Source organism: Myripristis murdjan, chromosome 16 (genome assembly GCF_902150065.1).
Source record: "Myripristis murdjan chromosome 16, fMyrMur1.1, whole genome shotgun sequence".
Classification (NCBI taxonomy): Eukaryota; Metazoa; Chordata; class Actinopteri; order Holocentriformes; family Holocentridae; genus Myripristis; species Myripristis murdjan.
In genome coordinates this window covers 5,007,844-5,028,846 of record NC_043995.1, presented here as the reverse complement: position 1 = coordinate 5,028,846, position 21,003 = coordinate 5,007,844, and the positions used below count along the sequence as shown (strand labels likewise).

Genomic DNA, 21,003 nt, shown 5'->3' with positions numbered 1-21,003 from the left:
GTATGTTAATTTTCACATTCTGGGCAAAGTGACTAGTGGGCCTAGATCCCAAAAATCAGAGCAGCCCTTAAATTTTTGCACTGACTTTTGCTGACTGCTCACCTGTCATGTTTATTCCCAGAGGTGCAACGCCCTAACCTCTGACACGGAGGGCACGAGGCAGTGTTCTCCTGATGTTTATTTGTTGAATGTCAGAGTAGAACAATACACATACACATTTTGTACACATTCAATTTTTCTCTTTAACCATCTCCAGGCACCCCAGTGACATGGAACATACACAAGCATACAATTTAAACTGGAACAAACAAACACATATTAACACAAAAAAAGACAAAAAGACCAAATAAATAAATAAGTAAATAAATGAATAAATGTGAAATACATAGTTACAGTAAAATGAAGGTATTTAGGAGCATTTACTCAGAGATGAAAGTATCAGGTTTCTCAAAAAAAAAAAAAAGATAGAAAAGGCCCCATACTCTATATAAATTATTCACAGATTTTTGAGTGGATTAGCTGATTTTTTTTTTTTTTTTTTTCAAGTTTCAAACAGAGCATAACATCCCTGATCCAGTGGGAGTGAGAGGGAGGGGCAGCGTCTCTCCATCTGAGGAGGCATGGCAGCGTCGTCAGTTCGAATTGGGGAATGCCAATAGGCTAGATGGGACATTGCAGGATGTCAGAGAGAGTTTGGAGCACAGATTTCCAAAATCCAGCTAGGCAAGGGCATGACCACAGTGTCTCAAGAAGTGAGGCAAGGGTACGTTTGCACTTGTCAAAGATAGGGTCCACCTCAAGGTTAATTTTAGCAAGTTTAGTTTTGGGAATATGAGTACGATGTGCTGCTGTGAACTGTGTAATAGCAAGACACGGACATGTAGGTGAGGAGTGTTTGTTGCTATGGGCCAGGTCCAAAACATCAAAATTTAAAGCTAAATCTAAAATCCATGCAGGAGCAGCTTAGGCTTGTGATAGAAGAATATATGGGTGGCCTTGATCCTTTCAGGGTAGGGTTTAGTGTAATGGATTTCCAGGAATTGTTGTATTGCACAAAATGTCTGGCCCTCAGATGTTTGAAATATTGGTTCTGGGTATACCAAATTTATCTCTTAGTTGTGAGAAAGATGTGAAGCAATTATTGATAAAGAGGTTTTGAAAACTGTCAAGCCTTTATTTCTCCAAAACAGAAATGAGACGTCCAGAGCAGATGGAACCAAAAATATGGTTTGCTGAAACTGGACTACAAGGAGAAGGAGCCTGAAAAGAGACATTCTTCTGAAACTGTCTCCACATTTGCAGGGAATGAATAATAACTGGGAGGCATTTAGGCATGTCTGAGGTGAGGGTAAGTGCTGCACACAGAAAAGCAGGCAATGGGACTGGACTGGACACACTAGCCTCCACAGAGACCCAGGCTGGACACACAGGTTCCAGATGGAAATCCACCCTGTGGGACAAGCAACAGATGTTTGCAGCCCAATAATAGAATTGGAAATTAGGTAAGGCGATGCCCCTCTGCTAGTTTAGGTTGCTGAAAGAAGGATTTCCACAACTGAGGATGTTTACTATTCCAAATACATGACAGAATCACAGGTCTTTGGCATAATTTATTTGCCCAGTGAGAGGTAGAGTAATTGCTGACCATTTGGCAAGGAGTTGCTTTGCTTGGTCAAGTGAAAGAGATATGTTTGACGTTTAAAACTGTCTTTGGCATGCTTCAGTGAGCATTGTCAATTGGGAGGAAAATCACTCTTATTGATTGTAATCAACTGAAAAGTTCCAATAATTCCGGCACAGAAGTGGCAGGCTTAGAGAGGTAAAGAAGTAAATCGTTAGCATATAACTTTACTATATGAACTTTACTGTTATGTTCATTACCACCCTTCCACACTCCATCTGACGGTAGTTACAGATAGCTAATGCGAGCAGCTCTACGGCAGTGGCAAAGAGGAATGGGCTCATAGGGCAGTCCTGACGGGGACCTACAATGAAATTCAAAGGTATTAAAGACCATTTGTGAGAAAAGAGGCTAAAGGGGAAGTGTAAAATAATTGCATAAGGGAGATGAAATTAGAACCAAAACCAAGGCCATGAAAAGATAATCCCACTCTATCAAAAACCTTCTCTGCATCCATAAAGAAGGCATTCAGGCTCCAAGGGTGTTGGAAAGTATAAAATATTAAATATGCAATGAATATTGAAGAATGAATGCTGTTTTTTTTTTTCTTTTTTTTTTTGTGATCAGGGGAAATGATTTTGGGGCAGTCAGTCTTTAATCTATGCCCAGACCTTCAAAAATGTTAACATCAGTATTTAATAAGGAAACTGTAATTGTAATTGTAAGTGGTCCAGTTCAGTGAGTTTTTATCCTGTTTAAGTAAGAGAGATCCATGCTTGGTTAAACAAAGAGGAGAGCAAGCCAGGTCCAAAGGATTCAGTGAAGACAGATTGTCAATATGGCGCCAACTGGTTAGAAGATTTTTGAAAGAAATCTGTGGAGAATCCATCCAGGCCTGGGGGGCGGCTGCTTTTTTAATCTCAGAGTCGAGAACAGTGGTTTTCAACTGATGTCACCTCATGGTCCACACGTTTGTTCTCAAGTCAGTCCAAGCATAAGTGAACTGAAGAGCAAATCAATTTGATTTTGTAAAATGAAAAGTGCAGTAATCCACAATGTGTTCATACACCGTTTTCCCTGTGGAAACTAAATTTAATTCCCTTTGTTTCTTTCAAAAACAATATTTAATGGCTGCTTTGCCCGATGTACATATTTTTAAACATGTATTAACATTTTTATATTATTTTCATATATATTTTAAATGTTTTTTTTTATATCTATGCAATATTTCATATTTTTAAATCTTTACTGGGCGTCACAATATTTATTTATTTGTGTGTATGTATGTCGGGTTTCTTGCTCTTTTTGATGAAGTGGAACCACATGCCTGCAGTCCACTTGGAGTGCAACCCACCAGTTGGGAACCACTGGACTAGAGGAGATTAATATTTTCATGTTCAAGTCATCAGAGAGCCTTTTCAAACGAGCAGTCTTTCAGGTTATTGAGCAAAGGGCGCTCCAGCCCAGTCCACCAACCTGACAAGAGCAGCTCTTTGTCTGACAGCTGTGAAATAAAAACACGAGCAGCAGCTTGCTTTCATCCCAAAAGAAAATCAAGCTGCTGGGCTGCACAGCACCAAATACCAAGAAGAGACAAATTAAGGCAGCATCTGTGCATTCAGTGGTCAAACCAATCAAATATAATAATAATAATACTAAAACAAAAAACAAACAAACCATCATGTAGATCCAGTTAATAGCTGTAATAAAATAAATGCACAAGCCATATCTGTACACTCCATTCCCTCAACTCACAGGCTGCATGCACAAAATGGACTTTGCACCTTTCTGTCATCCATTCACGACTGATGGATAAAGCCCAGTTAATTATGCAGAGCAAATCACTTGTGGCTTGTGTTTAAATTGAACCAAAACATTTATTAGCAGTCAGAGCGTGTCCAAAATCCCAGGCAGTCTTTCTACTTCCAGCAAGCAGTTAATAATAAAATAATATTGTCATATGCTCGGGCAGTCTGGATGTTCTGGTTTAAAAAGAAAAAAAAAAAAAGATAAACGGCAACAGATGCTTTTGCATCATAAATATGACATTAAAATGGAACTGTGCTGACAGCATTAATCAGAATTCTGTTGCATTTGTTTAGAGAAATGCTAATATGAAACAACTGGTCCTGATATTGATTTTAGGCCTTTAGACCTATCTTTAGTGGTTGGAGTGAGGACATGTCAAGGCCATGCCCCATACCAAATCTAAAATGATTGGATTCACATTCATCCAGGTCTCCAGGAAGCAAAAAAGCAAACAACTCCAATGGCGAACCGCTTGTGGTCTGATGTGAATATAAAAATGCAAAAAGGCAAAAACGGACTTGATTGCAGCGCTTCCATTCAAATAAACACACTTTGAATAAAAATTCACTGAGAAAAAAAAAAGAAAGAAATTCTTCCGATGCAAAACCTTCCCTCTGAGAATAAAAAGGCCTTTCCTATTTTTTTTTTTTTTTTTCTTTTCTCTCTGCTGGCTGCTTCATCTTGGACTCACCATGAGCACAAGTCTGAGTTTACATAAGACCTTCTATAATAACTTTTTTTTTCCCCCAGCTTCTATGTGTTTCTGTGATGAGTGAACATAATGGGAGTGACTGAAATGTCCCAGAGAGTGCAAAACCTTTCAAGCTGACACTGTAGACGGGCCCAAACATGCTAAAGAAATGCTCCAACTAAATTTTAGATATTCTTTCTAGGTCTAGTTGTTTTAACCGCGTGGTGATAAACTAAGTAGCATAAACTGATTGAGAGAAAGGAGCGGTAATACCACTGCAGATATAAAATCAAAGGAACGGGGCATTTACTGTTTGCCTGTTGTTAGCAGAGTAGTTAAAAGGAATCAAAAGAGAGACATCAAACCATACATGGATTAATAATACCAAAGAGAGCGCTGAGGGTGTTGTTAAAGAGTTTTAATCAAGCAGTAATCCAAAAGCTTCAAACAGGATCAGGTTAGGAACAGGTCACAACAGATCACAGGAAAATACAACTTGAAAGCGTTACAAAACGGGGATCAGCAAAGATCCGCTCCTTGTTCAAACAGACACACTGTGTGCACTCTTTGACCGGGTAAAACACACATGAACCTGAGGTGAGAGCTAAATTTAGCTGATGTGAGGGGGAGCTGCCCCCACCCCCCCTTCCATCCAAGACACTGGGGTAGAGTACAGTATCATACAGCTTTTGGTTTTGAGCGCGGGGTTTCCTGCGGAAGCCTGCATCATGTAATCACCATTGCATCATACGGCTAATTCATTCAGCACATTAAAATGCAACTCGAGATCCAAAGTACTCGTTTTTCATTATGGGTTTAAATTTCTGCTTGAATAGATAATGCCCATGCAAAGTTAGTGATCCCTCCAATTAGCATATCATAATCCCTGTAATTTGAAATGAAACCCATTAGTACTCACATGCTGATCACATCCTGAGGCTCCAATGTTTATTTACACTTTTTTTTTTTTTTTTTGGGTGCCATCTTACAACTTATGAAATAGATCTGAAAGAGATTTGCAATATTTTAAGGCCCAGGCACTAGCCTGGATAAAAAACAACACAAAGCACCAGGCAACTAATAAATAACTCCAATGGATGAATGTGAAAGCTAAACTATGCAGGATATAATAAGGACAAGGGATCAATAGTTAAATGAACATTAAAAAATGTACACACATGGTCAAGGGCCAATTTAAAAAATAAAAAAGTGACATTGTCCAACACAAGTGTCCCCTCTAATACTGCGGTCTGTCTTAAACACAAAAATATGCATGAGGGATGTCTAAGGAAAATCTGCCAAAACAGACAGGCTGGGTTGAGCTAGAAAATATCAGTCATTACGTTGAGTTCTTCCTGGAGAAAATGTGTTCACAGCGGTAAAGCTGTAACAGATAATTTTCTGCTCGAGGCAACAGAGGTGGGGAGAACCTGTCTGTAACATACTGAGATATTAACACTCGTCATTTGAAGGCAAACCCTTGGTGAAAAACATAAATATACTCTTTTTTTTTAATACATGTACTTTTATAATAAACAAGAAATCTATATGCAAAGCAACGTACAATATTCTGGCATAAAATATGAGAACATCAGCAACATACCGATGCAAAGTGGGAACTTGCCTTACATTAAATGATAGCTTCACAACTTGTTCATTTGACAATATTTTCCCTGAAATTTGTAAGAGAAGAAAAATCCACAAAAGCAATATAACTGATCAGTAGAAGACTGGCTAAAGAAAAGATTCATAGCACATATAAAATCATAATTTTTTTTCCTGTATTTTACACCGCACACCTCTTCATGGTTGATAATAAGGCTTAGGAAAAGGCAATTTTTCATACTGTCCAGTTGACTAGCACTGACCAGGACTCTGCTGCGTTGGAAAAGCTGGACAACAAAGCTTTGTGAGGAGAGAACTTTGTCTCTGCATGGTTCATGATACCAAAGCTTTCCTTTCCGAAATATCATCAGTGGTTTCGCTGTGCTTTTTCCAAAACAACTGATGTGATTCATGATGAAACTTATCCAGTGCTGAGCTCACACTAACACCTCCGCCACCTGTTTTTCACAGCACTAAGAAAGACTTTGGCATTTAGCGTTAGCACGTAGCAGTAGTGTGCTGTCAGTTCAGCCAAAATGTCAACACTACTTTGATACCACTGTGAAAGATTACAGCAAAACTGAACTTGAACCCCACATGGTGGTGAAATCTCCTCATTAGTTGCTCTGTGCTGCTCGGGGCTGCCAATCCACAATACTGGATTTCCATCTCTCTATTCACTTCCATAGAAAACATCTCTACTTTTTTTTTTTTTTTTTTTTTTTTTTTTGTAAATAGAGTTATTTCAGAAAGTAAGGCACAACACTACTATGTGGAAGTGATGTGCAGATGCTACCTGGAATGTCTTTTCCGATTCAAATTGGAACTTTCCAATTTACATTGGAAAACACAAGGAAAAAAAGACATTTAATTACCTCAAAAAATGGGTACCGGACCCTTTTTTTAATATTGGCATTACATTGGCATTATTGTTTGTGTTTGTGTATTTTGGGAACTAGCTTGCTATGGACGTGACTGGAGAGATTAAGAGAAATTAAGTGTTATGGATTAGCAGCCCAGGGATCACAGAACAACCTCTGAGGATATTTCACCACCATGTGTATTCAACCCAACACTCTATTAATCAGTGTTGAATTTTATAGTTAATTAATTACACTTCGACCAAATGTGCTCTGCAAACATAATTCCATTTCAATGTCACCTCTAGACAGCATAAATGTGCAGATTGGCGCAGTTAAAAGAGAAACAAGGATTGGAACATTGGGTATCAATCTGGCTTTTAGCAGTGGACTGCAGGAAAACTGAACAAACAGCTGAAGAAGTGTTAACAGCATCTGGCAGTCCACCACATCTTACAATGGATCACAGTCAAACTGGTGGAGCCAAACATGGAGCTGATTGCACTTACACAGATCCAACAGACATCCGACCAACGCCAACGTCTCTGTGCAAAAGCTGCTACACAGCGGGCCTTGTGCATTAACTTATGCTTTGTCTTGTCTGCCATGGTATCATAGTAGTGTTGAATTTTTAGATATTAAACTTCACACTCAACATTGTGATCTACAGACAACACGTCACTGTAGAGTAAAGACCAAAGCAACGGAACCTCAAACGGCATTTTATCACTTTTCTGCAAGAATAACTAACCTGTTGTGTTCCTCCATGGGATGCAACTTCTTGTATAGTACAGATCCCCAAACAGGGGTCTGATAATATTTTCCTAATAAGCATGTCATTATAGTATAATATATATCTTAGAATTTCTCTTTGAATATATAGAATTATGTAACCATAAGAATGACTTCACAGACTAGGCTGTATGTCCACGCATTATGAACTGTGGTATCTCTGTTCTGGTTGGCTCACCACAGTTGTGATAAAACTTGTCCAGACAGAGCTACCAAAGAGTCCTAACTCTCCACAGTGGAAGTATACTATGTGAGCTGTAACCCTCTACAAAGTACCAGACAGCTCTCAGAAATCCCAAATAATGTACCAATATTTCATTTGGACAGTATGGGCATGGATTTCCCCTTCAACGCTCCCAGATCACGCTCTTGGGAAGCACCTGAAATACAGCTGGCCTTGAATCCACCTTGACAAATGTTCCAATAAATGCGCTCAAAGCTAACGGCATTGGGGAAGTAAACTACTCCGCTGTTCACTTCGGCCACGACGACTGTCATATACAACAGATATAATGAAGATAACTCAAGAGAATAACACTTCTAATGTCAGTACCGCTCAAATGAAGAAAAACTAAACTAAAAAGAGGATACTTTATCCTTTGATGAGTCAAGGTCATAGCCTCTTTGTAATACAAAAACACCAACCCCACCCAAAGCCATAATCCAGTGTTGATATGTGACCTACACTGCCACTTTTAACGTGAGTAAGCACATCTTAGGAGAATGTCAAACTTTGGTACATTGTAAGAACAACAATAAAACCCAACACAACTCTATGAAAAATACACTGCAACATATTCTTACAATAACCCATACAGAATCATAAGTAAAAAGTGGATCTAGGAGTGGAAAAGCAGAATAAACTGTGATACTTGAAAATGTCTGAGTTTTCATATCAACTCTCCCTCCTTCCTCACCTTGCTCTTCCTCTTCTTGTCGCCTCCAAAGAACTTTCCAATCTGATCCAGGATGGTGGGGTTCTTCTTCCTGCGGCCCAGTCCGAAGGCTGCCTGTGCAGAGCTGCTTGCTGATGCCATGGTGGTGGTAGTTAGGGTTGGGCAGTATTTTTGTATGTGTCAAATGCAGGGTTCTTGACTCTCTCTTTAATGAGAGACCAAAGGATAGAGGGAAAAAGAGAAAAGAGAGGAAAGGGGAGGGAAAAAAAGCTAGGCTATTCTAGGTCCTGTTCGGGGCTCTCCGACCCGCACTCTGAAGCCGCTCCGCTGTGCTCCTGGATGGTCTGCAGCTCGTCCGATTCGGAGGGTCGGTCTTTGAAGGTGTTGTCCTCTCGTCCCGGGGCATCTCGGGAGAAGAGGCGGACCAGGTGGGGGCGTGGCGTGGCGGCGTCAGGGTCAGCTGTGCTGGCAGGGGTCCAGGGCTGGTGGGGGCCCTCAGCGCCCGTGGAGTCAGTCACCGCCGGCTTCTCCGAGATGCAGCCATTGTTCTGGTTCACATCTGCCTCACCCAGGCCTGCGCAGAAACAACAAGGGTCATCTATGGGCTGGGGCCTGCATGGCACACAACAAGCTCACAGCAACACAATGGGCCCTTTTGACGAGACCCTGCCCTTCCTGCTGCACAAGAGCCCGGCAGAGCTAGCATTTCAACTGTCATAAATCTTACCTGCTCAACAGGAAGAGCTGGAGATGTGAGATGAGCATGTGAAGAAAACGAAACTGTGTTTTTTTTTTTGACATCTCTGATATCATTTCCACTTCTCTCTGTTTTTATTTAGTGCAGACTTTTGTGTCGAAACAATAACATGAATGTGTAGCAATGCTCTTCACAAATCACAGCTTGATTTGTTCAGAAGGCGAAGCATCACAGGGCTCAAAAAGCACTTTCATACACATAGTGCTCATCTCTTTATTCATTTCTACATAAAATACTGGTTTCACAAAGCAATTTTTACATTGACACATTTTGTCAGAAGTGATGAAATTAAATTAAACAAAGCTACCAATGACATGTTAACACTGCACTTCTTGTTTTTACATTGTCAGGTCACTGATGTGTAGTGCATTAGATTATATCTACAAATAATATTATGGTAGATTGCTCTGTTCAACAGTATGAAAAATGTATGAGATGGAAATAAAGTCAGTCCTGTAACACTCCACTCTGACAGCTACCCGTTATCCTAGCTGGCTCCCACAGCGCAGGGCATCCAGTGCATTCCTGTCTCCACAACAATATCCACACTGTACTGACAGAAGTGGTGTAGCACTACACCAGGGAATCTGCATGCTAATACTGGCTGAACAGTGGCCTATTATCAAAGCTGCATAGTTATTTCTGAGGGACAAAAGGGCTAGTGTCACTAAAATAACTCCTATAAGTATGGATTTTCAACTCAATGCATGGTGACACTTATCTGATTCGGGACCCAAGCAGCAACAAAGACAAGTGTTTCTGGGTCCGGAGCGAGTCGTTTTATCCATGCCTCTTAAATATGCAAGGTAGTATTTTACACTCTAAGAGCAGCTGTAGTGCCATCTTGCACTGCTAGTAAAAAGATGCAGTTGTGAAAATAAAACCAAAATCCCTGATAATGCTTCTCATTGCTTAGTCCACCGTAGGAGTCCTAAAGCTTGTTTTTCCTCTGCAACTCGTGTCAAAAGTAAAATTAAATGCAAAATGGATGAAAAGATGGCTGAATTCATGAAGCAAGACTGACCCTGCTTTCTCTAAAAAAGGAATCCCTGAAGAATGACATTTGTCATACACAGGTCGGTGCTAAAAGCATTACTCGGCCTTTGACAAAGAAAGGGTCATGGCACAGGCAGATATTCAAACTGGATGTTCATTTTGCATCTTCGGCATTTAGCTACAAGTCAGACTAAGAAATGGATGGTGATATTTACCTTCACCCTCATGGGTAAAGGCTAGCATTTTTTCTTTTTTAACTCTCCAGAAGAGAAAAAAGTGTCAAATACACTGTGAATTAAACTGTTGGGGATTAGCTTGACTAATGTTAGTAAAGAGGAAGAGAGACAGATATACACTTCAAGTTCTTTTTGGTCTGCATCCAATTTTGCTATCTTTTTCCATCATGCCCATCGATTCTGACCAGTGCCAACAACTGATTCACTACAGAGCTGCTGAAGTCTTCCCTGTCTCAGTGTGACCCACATGCTGATTTTCTCACTACATAATGAGATATACTGGTAAAAAGACAACAATAAAAATGACCAAAAGTTAGTTTTGATGCTACCTTGGTCATGTCATTTAGTTATTGGACCACAACTGTTCTGTTATTTGCTTCTACCTGCTTGGTAGTCATATCTGTTTTAATAATGATTATTAAAAATTCTCTTGTATCTAAATATCTTATGAAAGCACCAACAGCCATGTTGGTGCTTTCATTTTCAAATAGAGAGAGAAAGTTGCCCAGTTATGGATAAACTGAAATGTAAAGGCAGTATGTCTGTGCATGTCTCACTACAGAGTCAGTATGTTGAAAAGGCTGTTGGGGAAGACTTTCAAGTGTCATTGTCTCTTACATCTACAGTTCAGCTTATATGAGTTTTTTGGGCAGGCTCTAACAGATAGCATGTTTAGACTGTAGTCACTGAGATTCAGTATTTTTCCACCATTTTCATGCCAAATAAAACCTGGCAAATCAATACAGAGTATTGTCAAGTAGGGTTAAGGAACTGAATAGGATGTAACGAGGTGTATAGTTAACCAATTCACAAGACCTAGCCAGCTGACTGGTTTGATAAAAAAGATGGCAAAATGGAGCCCAGACTGAGAATGACTGGAGATATGCTTTAAAGACCCATTAGTGACTTCAAATGTAGTTTCTTCTGTTGACAAATAACCTTGAAAGTGCGACTGATTCACAAAAAGACTGTCTTCAATTTCACAAAAAGCCAACATTTTCAGCACACTGAAGGTCTGTAAGAGCTTTGACTGACAGGTTGATGACTACCTGCAGGTGACAAGGTATTTAAGCTGTAAACCTTGCTCCAAGTGTTGGACAGATACCAGGAAACAAAAGCTAATGAAGCTAACTTTACTCGTTATAATATCTACAGTCATTCTTGAAAGATTCTTGAGAGATTTTCACTTAATTGTAAGGTTGTTTTAATCCATGAGGAGCAAAATATTGCAAACCCTGGTTTTCAGTATTCATTTCTGCCAATCTACAACCCAAGCTAATCTAGTAGAGCATGAACTCATCAAGGCTAAACCCTTACTGCAGCATCCCAGGTTCCATTCTGGACCGAGCCCTCTGCTGCATGTCATCCCCTCTATCTCCTCTGCCCTTCCTGTCTGTCCCTACTGTCACTATCAAATAAAGTGAAATGCTGAACATATTCATCTTCAAAATCTTATTTTTTTTTTTTACAGTCCAAATGCAGATCAAAATGCCATCTATGAAGCAGCACTGTGAATTTAGACTGTCTGAGCAATATCAGCAAAGACTGAGAGATATGTACAGCAAGTCTGACTGAAAGTAAGAGTCTGGTATCTGAAGACTCATGTTTATGTATATAATAGGGCCTGCATAATCTTGCCCAGGACTTCCTTGAGGTAGGAAGCTGTTCACTAATAAAATCTGCTATGAGAAATGGAGACAATAACTGAGTGGCTGTTGCGTTTTACTTTATTTGACTTATAATATTTCTTTTAAAGAACTCTAAAACATTTTATACTGTCTATTTGAAAACTGTACTCCTTTCAGCTGTGAGACTCATTAGAGAAGGAATCACTTGGCATGTTACCGTGTGTTTTAGGGATCTGAGATTGCAGTGCAGGGATCTGATTTGAGGGTCTGTGCCGTTTCAGTGTGGCAGACTCTTTTCAGTGGGGCAGCATGAACACCAGCAGGACCCAGGCTCTGTCAGACCTATGTGGAGCTGAACCTCAGTTAATATCATGCTTTTACTATTTCATGTCAAAATGGCTGCTGTGCAGAAGGTCTATAGGATTGAATTAATAAAAAGTAAGCACAGCACTCCTTTTCAAATCAAACAGATTGATTTGTTCACGTTGAAATGTGTTTATCCAACCCTGGCCTCACTATGAGGGGCAACCCCTTGTAAAATCAGAACAAGTTATTCTTACTATGTTCAGTTAAATGGAGACAATCCAACATCTAAGTCAACATTTTTTAAAAATCTGACTTCTTAAGTTGTAACACTACAGTTTGCTTCAGTCCCCTTTATCATTTTCATCACCCATCAGCTATTGCTCCCATTTAAAAATCAAATCAGTGCTGCACAACCTCCTAAACTGATGGAGCACTATCACTCCACCACAGTCCATAATGCTCCCCGGACTTTAGTTTCATATTGTCTGGCTATAAAAATGATGATTATTGATATGTTGATGCATAACATTGTACTGCAACACATCAAATTACTGGCTGCTGGTCTGTTTTTATTAGAGATGTCTTGACTTAGATTTTTTACTGCCCCATCACACAAAATGATGATGAGATATCTGTGTTGGCTAATGGGGTTGGTGATCAATGCCAGTGACTCACTGATTACGGAGATTTCTGGCTTTGCCGGCCTGCGCTCTATTTAAGAAAAAAACAATTGCCATCCTGCACATTTTTTAGCACATTTTAGCAACATGGAAGATGTTTTAACCACAGCTAAGATTAAATTTGTCTCAAAAACTGTACAATACTTACAGTATATCTGGTTTATGATCATGTGAAAAATGTTTATTATCCTTCAGTCTTTTGAAAAACAAAAGCCCTATTAACTGAAACTCATGATTTATAGACTATTTGACTGATGGCTGGGGAAGAGAAGCACGATGATGGCAAGTCTATTACACACCACTGGAAGTACTGCCAGAGATCTGTTGACCTCTGTCGCTGACAGAGGTCAATAAAGATGACGGATTACTTACTGCCCTTTATCTGATGCTGGTCCTTGTGATACAAGACACGATCAGCTCTGTTTTCATCACACATTCTATTGTCCGATGTGTTTCTATCATAATGCCTGTCTGCAAACCAATTTCTTTTATGAGACAATAAAGTTTTGAATTGAATGGGGTAGCAGACTATCCCGTGGGTGGAGATCAGATGTTTGAGTCATGTGTCCTGTTAAAAGTGTCACTGAGCCACATCACTCAGTTGTAAGTTGCCTGGAATAAAAGCGTCAACTGCGACTGATCGGCTATACTGGTTTTAGAACACGCAGGCCGCCTTTGAGAAAAGAGGAAATATACAGGTGATATCTTTGGTTGTGGCTCCCAAACGGTGTTCCTACTTTGCACTGTGAGAGAGGTTCAAGGATAGCTGTTCCTGGGACCAAAGATAGCCTAGGACAAAATTCTGACAGTGTCAGAAATTTAGGATAACCATCTCATAATGTGACTGCTGCCACAACCTATCTCTACTAACCAACTAATAGTAATGCAGTATTAAATGATGCACTGGTTAACACAAAACTGGTACTAAATCCAATGATGGAGGTAAAAAGAGTAAAGCAAAATATTTGAGAAGAACATGACCGGGTGCACATACCTCTCCACACATTCATACTGCAATTGCAAGGCTCCATTCTTGCGCAGCTTGAGTGTTTAGCACTATAGCAGCACAGTTGGATGATGCACACTGATGACATTTTCTTGTATACTGATTTGCATTGTAGCCTATAAGATCCAGGCGTGATCATCGTCTAGTCCACATACATCAAACTTGATGTCGTAGCCAAGTTTATTCGATCCATGTCGCAGTCTGACCTGCAATAAACTTAAAAGACTGCTGAAGATGCCAACGTGTGACGTTTCTCTAAGTTAGAGGTTCATTTTGTCCTCCATTTATCCGTTTCTCATCATTACTGAATGGCTAAGCTGTTCTCTGCTCTTCTTCTTTTTTTTTAAGTAAGTGGTACTCAGTGAAGCACTTACCCTTGACAGGCATTACATGTTCAAAGAGAAAGAGATTTTACTTTAATGTTCTATCACATAAACTGAAATTGACTGAATGGTGATTGAATGCTGTTGCAATAATTATTCCACCACCTGCTCCACGTCTGTTTCTTTTGCTTGATCTTTCCTACTCGGTGCAGCTCTTACAGTGCAATGCTTACAAATAGCGTTTTTCCACTATAGTGTCGTGCCGCGCCGCGCCGTGAAATTCACGGTTCCGCATTCATTCCCACTACACCAGCCCGCTTGGTTCCGGGAACCAACCGTGAAAGATTTCAGCCCGGTTTGACATCTGGTGCTGGCCCGGTTAGAACGGGGCCGCGGAGGCGGGCCTAAATAAGATCTCCTTCATGATTGGTCCATTAGAATGTCAGTTAACCAGGCTGCTACAAACTGACAAGTGACAAGTGTCAACCATTAAACCGTCAGCCAGTGGGCTATTATTTACAAACGTTAGTTTCTGGAGAGATTATGGAAGAAATTGATTTGCTTGCTGAGTTTTTGTTGGGTTTTTCTGTTGTGTAGCCTAGTTTACATTTTTCTTACAAATGGAAATAGAAATGTGACCACTAAGCGCAGATAGCAGAGCATCTGTGAAGATGATGATGATGATGGCATCAGGCGGGTCAGCCGCAGCACCGGTCGGAGTCAGGCGGGCCGGCCGCGGTACCGGTCGGCGTCAGGCGGGTCGGCCGCGGCACCGGTCGGCGCCAGGCGGTCACGTCTGCTGGAACTGACAGGTGAGTGGCTGGTGCTGCGGCCGACCCGCCTGACTCCGACCGGTGCCGCGGCTGACCCGGTCACGTCTGCCGGATCTGACAGTTGAGCGGCCGGTGCTGCGGCCGACCCGGTCACGTCTGCCGGATCTGACAGGTGAGTGGCCGGTGCTGCGGCCGACCCGGTCACGTCTGCCGGATCTGACAGTTGAGCGGCCGGTGCTGCGGCCGACCCGCCTGACTCCGACTGGTCCCGCGGCCGACCCGCCTGACGCCGACCGGTACTGCGGCCGGCCCGCCTGACCCCGACCGGTGCCGCAGCCAGCCCATAACAAAGCCACTGGCCAGCAATTTATTCAAACAAGATTTTGTCCATAAAAAAAGTAGCAAAAAGCTAATGTAACAACTGACAGCTCCTCTTGTTACTATAACAACTCCATGGCAACGAGCGCGCCTCTCTAATTCTATGACGCCGACCCGCTGGTACCATAAGCAATGGAAATACTCCAAGGCCAAACAGGGGGCTAAGCCCAGCACGGCCCTTCACGGCTCGGCTCTGTATAGTGGAAAAACGCTAAAAATGAACATGACAGACGTGTGTTTCAGGTAAATCTTTGGGGTGTAACTACTTCTGCCCACTGGGTGACTAACAACACTATGACAGCCTGCAGTCTAAACTTCACTTTTCTGATTTGGCTGGAGCCCTATCTCCAAGGTCCACTCGCCCCTACAAAGACTGTCTCTTCCACATCTGTCTCCCCATCAGTCACTGAATCGACAACCAGGACTGTTTTAGCGCACCACCATACTACCACCACACACATACAGTTGTAGAAATGTGGCTTAATTTTTCGTTAACCAGAGTTATCTGTGCCTCTCAGGACTACAGAGCCTGATTCCTCTTGTCATTAAATTTTTCCATGCTATTCGCGGTCTTGTGTACAACTGCAAACTTTCAACTACACGTCACCTAGCCTGGTTGAGAGGCACTGTGCTCGCCTCAGAAACGTTTGCTAGTGCTGAAAGAAGGCCTGGTGGAGGGAGAAAAATTATGAACAAATAAGCTTTTCATGTCATATTTCCAATTTTCTTTGCCATTCACAAAGGAGCTGATAAATAGGACTGAAGGAGAGGCTCAGATGAAAGGACAGATATGATGTTGCATGTTTCTTTTTCTGTACAGTCCTTCGTGGCCTAAAAAAAATAATAATAAAATGCCTCCTTCAGCTGCAAGGACATCATGCTGGAGATGCGGGTTATGCAAAACAAGAACAACTTGTAAACAACACTAAGGGCCAATTATCCAACAAGCTGATGCATAACACTGCAGAGGGAGGTAGGGACCTGCCAAGAGCATGCTGCCACCACTTTGTTGGATATCTGGTTGCCCTCATAAATATTGCATTTCCTCATGTGCTGAACCCCAGATAATGACGGCCTTGCAGACTTGTCCATCACTGCCTATAGCTGTGGGGTTCTTGAGCCACCTGAAAGGAGGGCAGGGAGGCCAACATCTGCTGCATACACTCCTATCCATGTCAAACAGTTGCTCTGTCAATTTACTCCTATTAGACCCTACAGATAGTAGCCTCATACAAATGTGTTTTCGACTTTTTATAATGCAGCCAAGACATTTCCACAGCCAGAGACCGACCTGGGTAATAGCCTGTTACCTCTTGATTAATTCACCATGACAACTACAAGATGTCTCTTACTGTGGCACAGAGACAGCCTGATAATACTGGCAAAATTATGAAGAATAATTGATGTCATCTGCTGTCTGGGAGTCTGAGATTACTGCACCCAGAACAATTACCAGCACCACCCCTGTCCGCTGCACAGTGTAGGTTAAACATTTCGGTGAAGACAAAAAAGTCAGGTGCCGGTTTGATCAGTTAAACGAAAAAAGTGCAGAGCGAGAGGAGAAGGGAGCTGAGGGAGTCACCAAAATCCACAGGGCAAGAGGAATGCAGGGAGTGGGCTTCAATCTCTTCAGTTCTCCTCCTCTTCCTCAGGGTGAAGAGGATGTTTGGCCATCTGTGGCCTAGCATCTGGGACAACAACAAGGACTGTGGTGGGACTCAGGCACGGGAAGCATTCCTCTGAAAAAAACGCACCAGCTATGTGACCCTTGACCAAACCACCCACCCGGAGGTGAAAATCCCTGTGCCGCGGCATTCATGGTGGATCTGTAGCACCCACAAGCCTCAGCGGGGGAAAAAGCCCCTCTCTGTCTCCGCCACCTCATCAGGCATTCAGGGCCTTAGTCCTCCAGAGATTTTTCAGCAAGAGATACAAGTCTGCTGCGCAATAGAGGAGAGCTGCAGCGGAACCACTCCCCTCAACTCTCTTTCACCTTTAAGTCCTGTCCATGACCTGTGACCTCCACTCAGTGCAGCTGTACCACTGCAAGAACACAATGATTAAATCAGTGACAGTGACAGCTAAATCTCTTCTATCTTGCATGACAAATCGAATGGCATTCAGAGAAAAAAGTCATAAACAATTGTCTTGATCTCTGTTTACCATCACTGTGCAGGGGCTGTGACATCTACTGATGATGATGCAGTAGGCCTTACACTGCTAGCAAATATAATGAAAGCCTTGGCCTGTCATCGCCAGCTTCTCACATTGATTTGTTGACTGACAGACAGCAGTCATTTCTTATTCCTCTTTCCAACACCTCTCTCTCCTCTATCACTCTTCTTAAAACCTTGACAGGCCCGATAACAAACATACTCCAAGAAGTGTGAATCCTTGACATGCTTCCTCAGAGTACAAATGAAGGAACAGTGACATTGTAAACTGCCTCAAGCAAATATGCTGGCCATTTTCTTCTCTGTGAGAATAAGAATAAATCCAGTTAATGACTGCTGTAACACCAAAGAACAATGACGCTTTATTCTGCTTTAAATCAATGTAAAGCAATTGGCTTCAATTTGTCATGATGAACTCTTCTTTCAACTCTTAATTCTTGAAAGAGTTCAGAGAAAACAAGCCTCATGTTTCTCTCAGCTTTGACGTTGTTAAGATCTCTTTCTCTTGACAGTTGGTGTTTGTGGAGGATGAGGTTTTCTCTGGCAGTGAGTATGAATGTTGCTTTCTCTTATAAGATGGTGACACAAGAGAGGAAAAGAATGGAGCTCAAAATGGCCTGATGGCCTCGCTGTAGTGCTCAGGGACGCTTCCTCACCCACAGGTGGCAGAGACATGCAAGGCCAAAGCACGCCTCTGTGCACACACAGTTCAGTTAAGGATGCAAGCGGATGTGACCAGTGTCGGATATGGTGAGATCCTTGTGTGGAGGACTGCTGCTGAGAGATACTTTAATTCCTCTGTGTGTCCGCTGGTGCAATTAACCTATCATCCGGAGTGTTTGAAGCCCCAATACAATCTGTGACATGCTGCTCTGCTGCTTAATCCATTCACCCCAAAGACCTCTTGGCTCTCTAGTGTTACAGCAAAGGGCACTTAAATCAAGATGGTAAACAAACGGTATTTGGGTTCTCTCTTTTTTTTTTTCATTTCATCAACAGCTTGTTGATAGAAGTACATTAACTTCTTCAGCCAACCTAACCCTTTGAAACCTGAGAAAATTCACATGATTCCTTTCAAAAGCATAGGGAAAAAAGCTGACTAGCAAATCAGCAATAAAAAAAAACAAACAAACAAACAAAAAAAAAAAAAAACAGAAAATGATGAACTTAGTAAACTTAGTAAACTTAACTTAGTAAATTAAAAACATTTCCAGAAAATTAGTAAAGCATTACTGGAAAATTAATTGCAAACTGCAAGAAAATTACCATGAACTTACCAAAAATCATCCCAAATATTTGTTAAAAAATTATAAGAGAACCCCCCTCCTCCCCCAAATAAATCAATACATCAATCAATCAATCAATAGAGTGAATTTTAGTAAGAGTGTTAAAAGCTGCTGGGTTTCAAAGGGTTAAAACAGCTTTGAAAATAACTCAGTGTTTCCGACAAGGTTGTCTGACAAATAAGAGTACAAGCAGCAGCAACATACTATACTGCATGATTAGAGGTATCAATATTGGGACAGCAGCCCAGATATTAGAGAGTCTACTGGCTCCACAACTCCAGCTGTATTTGAAGTTCATTTTGCTGTTATGCAACGCTAAAATGGCTGCAGTCCGTCTCTTCTGCCATATGAGATGCAATTGCCAAGGTGGCACTTTTGCACTCTCTGGCCTTGCCCTCTCCCGGACTCTTCTATCCCTGGCATTGACCCAGCTGTTAACACACACACACACACACTCACTGATTGTCCTGCCAGATGGTCAAGGCAAAATGACGTGGTCTCCTGAATCCAGGGCCACAGTGATTCACAACCTCTAACATGACACACAAACACACCAGCACATGCACCAGAACAAACACACAACGACAACGACACACGGACGCTGTAGATGTCTCATACGCACATGAAATGCAATCAGGAAAACATACAGACAAGAGGAAATGGAGATGTATACACAGGGCATTTTGCAGAACATAACAATGCCTGGTATTTCCACATAGTCGAGGCTGCTTTTTCTGAGTGTGCCTGTTTCATATATTCCACCACTGCTATCTGAAAAAGAGAGAAAAACTGAAAGAGTGGGAGACAGATGGAGGCGAGAGGGAGAGGTGAGAGGAGAGGAGAGAGAAAGGGAGCGCCTGAACAATGGTGTCAAACCGGAGAACACTGGTCCAGTGATGGAGGCTGCCCCTCAACAATCACAGCTTTTGAGGAGGAAGGAGGCGCTTCAAGTTGGCAGTGCCAGGGCCTGTACCAGCTAGTGTTTGTCTCCGCCACAGAGACAAATGACTGTCGAGGATGAGCCATCCAGCCCTATAAATATCACTGACGGCTTTACTTTCTGCAGGAAAACAAACTCACACGTACATAGGCACACACACACACACACCAGTGATATCACACACACCTAGATAAGCAGTGTATGTAGAGTATGCAGAACAGACAGTAGACTCTAGAAAGGTCTATGGGTAATAGCAGGGCTTAATAAGTACAACTTACATGAGCACAGTTTCCTTATTTTGCATATCCAAACAAAAAAAAAAAAAAAAAAGAAAAAAGAAGGAGAAGAACATTTTGAAAGATTTTTGGATTCTAGACTTTAAATCAGCATCCAGTGGACAGTGGCTTGGTGTGTCTTGTGTTAGGAACAAACCCTTTCCCACAGCAGCAAAGCATTATCCTCAAGTCAATTACCTACCCTGTCATGTAAAAGTAGCTAGTCTGTGATGCCTTTTGTCTGGAGCTGAGCAAGGTCCCTCATACAGTATTTTGTCTTTTTTTCTGACAAAGTTAATGCAGGAAAAATACTAATAATATTAACTGACTGCTTGATGCCATTTTGTCCACTGACAGAAAAATTGAAATGCCGGAAGGCGTTACAGCTGGCAATCAAGCAGACAGTGAGTGTTAGAAAATATGGTTCTTGCTGAAGAAAGGAAAGGAAGGGGCCAGTTACGGCTGGATAAAGGGCACATCCTTTGAATAATACCCAGCTCTGTATATCACCCCAAATGCTGCATTAACTCTATCATCCCATTCTTTAGGGAAGGGAGAGAAATCGAATTCTTGAAAGACCATGTTCTGATTTTGTTTTGATCTGCCATCTGACCCGTGTTCTCGGGAGCTTCTCAACAGAGTTAGTAACGAGCGAACTGAGGCATGTGGAGCCTCGGTGCCTCCTCCTCCTCAACCAGTGGTTAAGAACTGTCTGACTAACCCCCCAACTAGGCTCGGTGAAATCGATGCAATCTGTGGCAGACTACTCCACCATTAAAAAGTCAAGAGAGTAGCCAGCAGGACCCAAATGCAATCAGAGGAGAGCACGTATGTGATAACTGACTTACGTCGATACAACTGAATTTCCTTGATAAGCGGCTGGAGTGTGACCTTGAGGGGGGGGGGTTGGATCTGGAATTGAACGTTAACTTTAACGGAGCGCCCTCTGCCACCTCATTGCTATGCTGCAT

General features: G+C 41.8%; 2 protein-coding genes across 6 annotated transcripts in view; both read right to left on the bottom strand.

Moving 5' to 3' along the window:
* Window positions 1-8,448, bottom strand: part of LOC115373493 (myelin basic protein-like) — a 29,328-nt gene extending 20,880 nt beyond the window's left edge. For all 5 annotated transcript variants that reach the window (XM_030071919.1, XM_030071918.1, XM_030071922.1 and 2 more), the window contains exon 1: window positions 8,296-8,448. In XM_030071919.1, coding sequence (XP_029927779.1) covers window positions 8,296-8,415 — 120 coding nt within the window. In that variant the 5' untranslated portion in view covers window positions 8,416-8,448. The remainder of the gene's footprint in view (window positions 1-8,295) is intronic.
* Window positions 8,449-8,516: 68 nt separating this feature from the next.
* Window positions 8,517-21,003, bottom strand: part of LOC115373492 (myelin basic protein) — a 40,480-nt gene continuing 27,993 nt past the window's right edge. Inside the window, exon 4 of the mRNA XM_030071917.1 lies at window positions 8,517-8,848. Within this exon, the coding sequence (XP_029927777.1) occupies window positions 8,550-8,848 (299 nt within the window). The 3' untranslated portion in view covers window positions 8,517-8,549. The remainder of the gene's footprint in view (window positions 8,849-21,003) is intronic.